This window comes from Ctenopharyngodon idella, chromosome 3, assembly GCF_019924925.1.
Source record: "Ctenopharyngodon idella isolate HZGC_01 chromosome 3, HZGC01, whole genome shotgun sequence".
Taxonomy (NCBI): Eukaryota; Metazoa; Chordata; class Actinopteri; order Cypriniformes; family Xenocyprididae; genus Ctenopharyngodon; species Ctenopharyngodon idella.
In genome coordinates this window covers 45333182-45342360 of record NC_067222.1, presented here as the reverse complement: position 1 = coordinate 45342360, position 9179 = coordinate 45333182, and the positions used below count along the sequence as shown (strand labels likewise).

General features: G+C 37.7%; 2 protein-coding genes across 4 annotated transcripts in view; both read left to right on the top strand.

Annotated features, from left to right (window-relative positions):
- Window positions 1-20: 20 nt before the first annotated feature.
- On the top strand, window positions 21-7553 carry LOC127509778 (myeloid-associated differentiation marker-like protein 2). The gene is made up of 3 exons (XM_051888747.1): window positions 21-5781; window positions 5994-6066; window positions 7483-7553. The coding sequence occupies exon 1, from the start codon at window positions 2379-2381 to the stop codon at window positions 3288-3290; it is 912 nt and encodes a 303-aa protein (XP_051744707.1). The 5' UTR covers window positions 21-2378; the 3' UTR covers window positions 3291-5781; window positions 5994-6066; window positions 7483-7553.
- Window positions 5646-9179, top strand: part of pycr1a (pyrroline-5-carboxylate reductase 1a) — a 173983-nt gene continuing 170449 nt past the window's right edge. For all 3 annotated transcript variants that reach the window (XM_051888744.1, XM_051888742.1, XM_051888743.1), the window contains exons 1-4: window positions 5646-5781; window positions 5994-6066; window positions 7483-7553; window positions 7666-7845. In XM_051888744.1, coding sequence (XP_051744704.1) covers window positions 6000-6066; window positions 7483-7553; window positions 7666-7845 — 318 coding nt within the window. In that variant the 5' untranslated portion in view covers window positions 5646-5781; window positions 5994-5999. The remainder of the gene's footprint in view (window positions 5782-5993; window positions 6067-7482; window positions 7554-7665; window positions 7846-9179) is intronic.

Here is a 9179-nt window from a genome sequence, read left to right as displayed (position 1 = left end):
ATCATAAGGAACCTGCTCTGTCTTGTCTGTCGACGTGTTGTTAGTGTCTTCTTTGCTCCGCGATGTATTCTTCACTCTGTGTGGCGTGACAGCGCCATAGCTTGTCGGACAAAGCAACAGTAACTAAGGGGGGCGGGTCTTTGCGAAGGGTCAATTTTGAGTGCAACAGGACTTGTTATATCAGGGATTGATTGTATGGTGAAATGTGGATTTAACACTAATTGGAGCCAAATGTTTGGAGAGAAGGGGTTTAAAAACTAATCACCTGTGCATATATTAGTACCTTAAAGGCACATATTATTACTTGAAGTGTACATATTAGCAGTGTTGGGGGTAACTCATTACATGTAATGCAAGTTAAGTAATCGGATTACTTTTTTCAAGTAACTAGTAACACATTACTTTTAAATTTACAACAAAATATCTGTAACAATAAAATCAGATATTTTGTGACAAAAAATTTCAAATAATTGACAAGTAACTTTGTTTTCCCATTTATTGACTGACAGCTCTCCTGTCCTCGGGTTGAGGGAAGGTGCAGATGTATTGTGTGCGCTGTGAAAACATGATGGTATTTACTCTTCACAAAAACAGATTCAGTATTCCTCAAAATGAATAAAAACTGCGAAATGCAAACTCAGAATATCATGCAAACTTACAATACTTATGTTACTTATGTTAAATTACACAAATATACTTTATGTATTTAATCTCACTTTATTAACCAATGTCTTTGCTGTTGACTTTCAATGATCCAATTCAACCATACTAATAAGCAAAAATGACTTTAGGTGAACATCACAGTTGTGTTTATTTATTTATTTATTTTTCATTTTTTGTTGCTAATGTAAGAGTTTCAAACGTTCTTCTCCTGTATCCTATTCTTCTTTCATCCAGAATGGTAGCACAGCTGAAAGGTTTGTTTGAGCAGCGCCCTCTACTGTACAGGCCTGAGTTTGTATTTCCTTCAGCCTGAGGCTTATTCATTTCACTTTTGGCGTGAAAGGTCCTTTACATTCACCAAAAATAGAACTTTTTTGTTATTAAAAACAAAAAAGCAAGCCCAAGTAACTAAGAAATGCAATTAGTTAATTTTTTTAGGGAGAAACGATATATTGCAATGCATTACTTTTAAAAGTAACTTTCCTCAACATTGCATATTAGTACCTTTTGGGTGACACTGTGTCAGTGACAGCTGTTGAGACATTTTTGATTACTGTAGACAAAGCATCTAAATATAGCATCTAATTATGAAAAGCAACTTCTTAAAATAAAAAAAATTAAATAATAATAAAAAACAGCAAGCAGTAGTTAATGTAAAATTCCTCTACATTAACTCAAAGTATACAATAAAAGAATGCCTTGGCTAGTGTTTTTGTTAATTATTTAATTATTTGTTTTTTTTTTATCTGAATAGTCTTGTACAAAACTGACGAGCAATCTTTCATCTGTTGTTTAATCTGGGGCCATGACACTTCACTTTTTCTTTGAGCCAGACAGATGTGCCAGGGCCTACACCTTATAACTGTCCCCAAACTTACACACACACAGTTTGCAACCATATGAAACACGACTCCCTGCACTGTTGCTTGACGCAGACATTTGGATTCCCACCCCATTCCACAGTGGAATATAGGGCTCTATTTATAGAGCTGGTGGAGCCCGTGGCCCTGAGCTCGGCAGAACACACTCATTAAAACCGCTTTCCCTAGTACACTTCAACTCGAAGCCCAGCACATGCCAGTGTGTGTGAGAGTGGAAACAGTGCTAGAGAGAGTAAGACTTCTAAAGGTAATCAGTGTTAAAAAAGTTTTAAGAAACCGGGAACCTACGGATACCATCTCATGTGGGATATTTATGGGACCTTGCTCATCTTCTGTATTATGAAGAGACACTTCAGCTATAGCAGGTGACATTCAACTCACAAGGAACTTTCTACGTAGATCCAGTGGTCAGGATCAACTGATAAATACCAAGAGAAAGACCTGCGAGCAGAAGGTGACTATGTAAAGACTCCAGCTTTAAGCTAGTAGGGGGCCATTGTTTGGAATTTGAAACTTGAAGTAAATATCAGCAATGATTTGAATTTAAAAGACAATTCTCTTGTGGTCAAACTGTTGCTTGCATGTCAGTTTCTTGGAAATCTAAAAGTACTTATAGCAAAGTGACTGTCCACTCACAGACAGAGAGAACATCCAGAGTTTCTGCTGTAATCTGATCCTACACACTCTGCAGTAATTATAAAGCAGAGTTGGGAAGCAGTAAAGGAGATTTGTCATTAAGGCTGCCTAAATAAAGAGGCAGGCAAAAGGGCGAGGTTTGTGGATTCGGCCGCGGAGGTGCAGCGTCACTCATCAAGATCCACCCGAGAACGGCTCATGGACCCCCAAGGAGGCCACTACCTAAACAAGGCAGCGGTGCTGTCTGGACTCGGCGCTGCCCGCATGTGCCAGCTGCTGCTGGGATGCACCACCATGGCCCTGGTGGCCCACAGTGCGGGATTCAGCGCCACCTATGGCACCTTCTGCATGTTCGTCTGGTGCTTCTGCTTTGCCGTCACACTGCTGGTCTTCACCCTGGACGTGACGAGGCTACACGGGTGCATGCCCATCTCCTGGGACAACTTCACCGTGGCCTTCGCCATGCTGGCCACTCTCATGTACGTCACGGCCTCGATAGTGTACCCCGTCTACTTCCTCCGGTCCGAGTGCCCGTCGGAGGGCTGCGAGGTGCGGAACTACCGTATCGCCGTCACCACCTGCTCCAGCGTCTGCTGCTTCGCCTACGGAGCCGAGGTGTTCATCACGCGGGCCAAGCCGGGGCATGTGGTCGGCTATATGGCCACCGTGTCAGGCCTGCTCAAAGTGGTCCAAGCCTTCATAGCCTGCATCATCTTCGGCGCTCTGGCCAATGACAGTGAATATAACCGCCACATCCCTACTCAATACTGCGTGGTGGTCTACAGCCTTTGCTTTGCTGTGACCGTAGTCGTGGTGGCTCTTACCGTCTCGGGGAGAACATCTTCGCTGCGCTTCCCTTTCGACCGCTTTGTGGTCATCTACACCTTCCTGGCGGTGCTGCTGTATCTGAGTGCTGCTGTGGTCTGGCCAGTTTTTAGTTTCGATAAGAAGTATGGAACCCCAGGGCGACCAGGAGACTGCCCTAGAGGAAAGTGTCCGTGGGACAGCAAGTTGGTGATCGCCGTGTTCACTTGTGCCAACCTGGTGCTGTACTTCACCGATCTGGTGTACTCTCAAAGAATACGATTTGTCTCGCATTCAGCAGCATAAGGCCATCTCATCTCTAGCCTGGTGGATTTATAAATACTGGAAATGAGGCAGGAAAAGTGTTGTGAAATACAGACATGCCAATAAAATACAGCTGTATGTACTAGTATATTAAAGTATAATTTCTGATTTTTTTTAATTTTTGTTGGTTATAATGAAAATGTTTTGTTGGTTATAATGAAAATGTCTACATAATTGCTGGGCTTGAATTTTTCATTGTGTTAATGAAGAGTTACTTTGCTTAGTAGAATAAAATCAAAGTAATTTTAGATTCGGTGCATACCAATGTAGAATTAACTTCTGTGGCAATGCCTCTCTGCAATTCCTTGTCACTGTAACCCTTAAAGGATTAGTTCACTTTCAAATGAAAATTACCCCAAGCTTTACTCACCCTCAAGCCATCCTAGGTGTATTTGACTTTCTTCTTTCTGATGAACATAATCGGGGCTATATTAATAATGCTTCCAAGCTTTATAATGGCTGTGAATGGGATTGACAAATCTCAAGAAAGTGCATCGGCTGCATCCATCCATCATAAACGTACTCCATGCAGCTCCAGGGGGTTGATAAATGCCTTCTAAAGCGAAGCGTTGCGTTTGTGTAAGAAAAAGTAAAAGTAAAGTAAAATATCTAGCTTCCACCAGACTGCCTTCCATATTCAACTTACGAAAAAAGGAAGTTTTTTTTTTTTGTAAGTTGAATACGGAAGGCGTTGGACATAGCGTAAGTGTTTTGAACTGCGAGAAGCTTTACACTTTCTTCATAAGTTGAATATGGAAGGAGGTCTGATATGTAATGTAAATATGGATATTTTTCTTACACAAACGCATCGCTTCGCTTCAGAAGGCCTTTATTAACCCCCCGGAGCCGTGTGGAATATGTTTATGATGGATGGATGCACTTTCTTGAGGTTCAAACTCATTGGTCCCGTTCACTGCCATTATAAAGCTCAGGTTCGTCAGGATATTTATTAATATTTCTCAGATTGTGTTCATCAGAAAGAAGAAAGTCAAATACACCTAGGATGGCTTGGAGTAATTTTCATTTTAAAGTGAATTAATCATTTAAAGCAAGGGTGTCCAATCCTGCTCCTGAAGGACCAACATCCTGCAGAGTTTAGCTCCAGTCAGCTCCAACACACTTGCCTGGATGTTTCTAGTAATCCTGAAGACTTTGATTAGCTGCTTTAGGTGTGTTTAATTAAGGGTTGGCGCTAAACTCTGCAGGACAGTGGCCCTCCAGCACATGTCGTTCTAAGGCAGTATGACTTTTTTTCTTCTTCTGTGGAACATAAAAGTAACCAAAATGTCTTCATTTATGTTCCACAGAAAGTTAAACGGTTTTGGAACAGCATGGGGCTGAGTATATGATGACAGAATATTCTTCTTTTTTTTTTTTTTTGCCTGATATATCTCTCTCTCTTTTTTTTTTTTTTTATGTCTACTAAACACTAAGATTAGAACTGTTATTATATGGCTTACTATAAGTAAAATTAATGTGTATTTTCCCCTAATTTAGGTATACATAATGTTATTATAATTATATGCATGGTTATTTGATTACTAGTATGGCAATATCCAATCATGAGAGATCTGAGACCTCTGATTAGAAGAAGAGAATATATCACTTGTTTATGTATTGTCCACAGAAATAAATACCATGCAGTGTTTTAATGAATGGCCTTAATTGTCATGGTGCTCAGATAGCATCTCTGTTTATCCAGTCATACTACTCAGGCTCTAATATTAGTTCAGTATGGATTTTTTTCTAGTAGGCTATGTGACAATATATTGTTACTTATTCTCAAAATATTTAAATAAATCAAAATATGTTGGTAATTGAACTGGATTCTTTTGTGTCAAAGTTTCTTTCTCTTCCTTGCCACCACCTCCAAATACAAGCACACAAAAATGACCAGAAATACAAATTAAGACAATGTTGTGTATAAATATGTGTGAGTGTGTGGTTATAACCTACACTATTATGAAAATTTAAATGTATTATGTCCCAAGAAGTTAACTAAATCTGAAGAAGCAAAAAGGTTTATAAATGGACAGAATAACTTTAATAGGTTTTTTTGTTTTTGTTTCTTGAGTTGGGGGTTTGGGTTAGTCTTGTCAAATACATATCAATAAAATGGAAACATCAAAAATAAGGAAGCTGGATAGGACAGGCGATGTTAAAATGCGGATACAACACTACGAATTCGGATACAGTTTTGCTGTCTTTCTGTTGACACAAGCCCACGTGCTCATGAAGAGCGATGCAACTGGCTTCACCGTCAGCAGAGCTGGCCTATCAGGACGCATGGTGCACACATAAAGTACAGGGATTGGCTGAGGCCCAAGCAGCGCTCTACCGTGATTGGTCTCAGCCTGCTACTCCGCGTCAGGAATGGCAGTTTAACTAAACGTCCACAGACAACGTGAACACGATAAACAAACGTGAAACAAACAATATATGTGAACGACCTCTTCGAAAGATCGTGTTTTAGGTACGTTTGTTTAAATATTTAGTTCTCTGCATTTATCTCCATGTCTGTGGTGCGTTACAGCTTGTTCAGTCCGATCAGGAAGTAGACAAGTTGTACAGTAAGCAGACTCCGTCCTGACATTACTTCAGCTGATGTATTAGAGTGTGTAAATTGATTGATAATGTGTGTATTTTTGTCTGCTGGTGAATACTCATCGGACTGGTTGTTAATAGGTCAAAATGAGCGTTGGTTTCATCGGAGCGGGTCAACTGGCGCACGCGCTGGTGAAGGGCTTCACAGCCGCAGGTACAGCAGCGTATTAAACACACAACCACCGCTAGAGGCGCCAAAACACTACAGGCTGAGCAATCTATGATATTGAACGATTTAAAAATTTGCTGTATTAAATACACTTAAAGCATACCCTTTTTATTCATTTAATTTATTCAATGTCTAAAGCAGGCATCATTTTATAAAATAAGCCCATTATATCAAGTAATATACACACACTGTAATGATCTCAGTCTTGATAGTGGGTAGTTGTCATTTTCTCAAACATTTTTTCAAAAAGTAAATTTTTTTTATGATTTAATTACTTAATAACTTTTCATTAAACTCACAAACCCCAGTCTGGGAAACCCTGACGTATCGTAATATCTAATGCACATGGTTGTTTAAGAAATGAAAAGCTACACACTCAATAATGATCCAGTCATGGACTCTTAAAGGGTTAGTTCACCCAAAAATGAAAATTCTGTCATTAATTACTCACCCTCGTGTCGTTTTACACCCGTCAGACCTTCGTTGATCTTCGGAACACAAATTAAGATATTTTTGTTGAAATCCGATGGCTCAATGAGGCCTCCATAGCCAACGACATTTCCTCTTTAATGTACTAAAAACATATTTAAATCAGTTCATGTGAGTACAGTGGTTCAATATTAATATTATAAAGCGATGAGAATATTTTTGGTACGCCAAAAAAAAACAAAATAACAACTTATTTAGTGATGGCCAATTTCAAAACACTGCGTCAGGAAGATTCGGAGCGTAATGAATCAGCGTGTCGAATCATGATTCGGATCGCGTGTCAAACCGCCAGACTGCTGAAATCACGTGACTTTGGCGCTCCGAACTGCGGATTCGACACGCTGATTCATAACGCTCCAAAGCTTCCTGAAGCAGTGTTTTGAAATTGGGCATCACTAAATAATTCGTTATTTTGTTGTTGTTTTTTTGGTGCACAAAAAATATTCTCGTCGCTTTATAATATTAATATTGAACCACTGTATTCACATGAACTGATTTAAATATGTTTTTAGTACATTAATGGGTCTTGAGAGAGGAAATGTCATTGCTCCCTATGCAGGCCTCACGGAGCCATCGGATTTAAACAAAAATATCTCAATTTGTGTTCTGAAGATTAACGAAGGTCTTACGGGTGTGGAACGGCATGAGGGTGAGTAATTAATGACAGAATTTTAATTTTTGGGTGAACTAACCCTTTAAGAATTTGTCTATTTAAATCCAAAGAGTGACATTTTTGGGGGGCCGGCCACTGTATATATAACTTTTGGCCGCATGACACAACATCACATTTGCAAAATTACTATTTATGCGTGTAGTACCTCCACTTAAAAACAACATACACCCCTTAACATAGAATCTCATTTTCATCAATACTTAATGGAAGCTTTTACATTTCACTCTCCTGTCCATCAGGTGTGATCGCCACGCACCGGATAACAGCGAGCTCTCCAGACAAAGACCTGCCAACTGTCACCGGGCTAAGAGTAAGTGTTTGACAAGATTTTGATCAGCATCTGAGACATGTTAGCATGACAAAAAAAAAAGCAGCAACACACTGCTGAACATCTTTAAAAAGGCTCTTTCTCTGTACTTCAGAAAATGGGAGCATACTTCACTACCAGTAATAAAGAGACTGTGAACAAGAGTGATGTTCTCTTCCTTGCGGTCAAGCCACATATCATTCCCTTCGTTTTGGATGAGATCGGGCCAGACATCGAAGACCGCCATCTCATTGTCTCTTGTGCAGCAGGAGTCACGATCAGCTCCATAGAAAAGGTCAAAATGCGCTTTTCCACGAGCCATAGTAATGATGATTTAACACGTCCTGCCTGTTTGGTGAAGCAAAGCATTTCATTTATGAAAAATAATGATTACACTTTAAGCTTTTATGTATAATGCATTATAAAGGGATTCATAATGTACGTTATAATGCATTATGTCTGTTTATAAATAATTGTAACCAAAGTTAAAATGCATTATAATATTTGCAGATTCCTTGTTACATCTGAAATTGGTGGTTTGTCATGTGTTTTAATGCATTATACTTTATAAAGGTGTCTTATATTCAATTATAATGTGGTTACAACTATTAATAAGACCATACAATGCATTATAAGGTGCATTACAAGGCATAATCAGTACATTAATACAGATAATTTTATAATGCATTATATACAAAGGTTTTAAGTAAAGTGTTACCAAAATAATAAATAAATAAATGAGGAAATATGAATGCTAAATAAATGAAAGTATATACTAAACAAAATAAATAATAAATTAGTAAATAACATTTTCTCTATTTTTTTTTTTTTTTTTTCCAGTTTTGGTAAATGCATGTTTATTTACACTACTGATCAAAAGTTTGGAATAATAACATTTTTTTTTATTTTTTTTTTATGTTTTTGAAAAAGTCTCATTCTTCACTTAATGTTTTTTTTAATAATAATAATTGTTAATAATTGAGTAGCAAATCAGCATTTCTGAAGGATCACGTGACTGAAGACTGGAGTAATGATGCTGAAAATTCAGCTTTGATCACAGGAATAAATTAATTTAACATATATTCAAATAGAAAAAAGAAAATTGTAATGACATTTCACAATATTATGAGACTCCTTTCAAAAACATTGAAAAATCTTAATTATTCCAAACTTTTGACAGATAGTGTATATGTTTATCATTTATTTTGTTTAGTTTACATGTTGTATTTATCATTAATTCACTTATTTTTTTATTCATGTTTGTGGGCAGCCACATTTCTGTATATCAGGGGTTTTTTTTAAATTCATGAAAAATTATTTATATATTAAGAATCTGTGCAGTGTTAAAAATGTTTATTTTTGAAGTTCATATGAAAGGTTCTTTATTAGATTATTTTCTCTTTTTATTTGAACTTGAAGGACACAAACCAGGTTATTCATAACAAATGAATCAGTCTTGCTTCAGTGCAAAAACAGCTTCACGTTATGTAACACTTAATTTAAAAGCGAAAGACTCAAAATAGTGAAACCAATATTATGAATGCAGATTCTACACTCTTAATGCTACATGGATGAGCCACACAATATACACAAACCTGTGATCGTACATCAATTAAATTCTATATCGAT

What these genes read in the sequence shown, in the direction of transcription:
- LOC127509778 (XM_051888747.1), top strand. Translation starts at nt 2,379, where the DNA reads ATGGACCCCCAAGGAGGCCACTACCTAAACAAGGCAGCGGTGCTGTCT.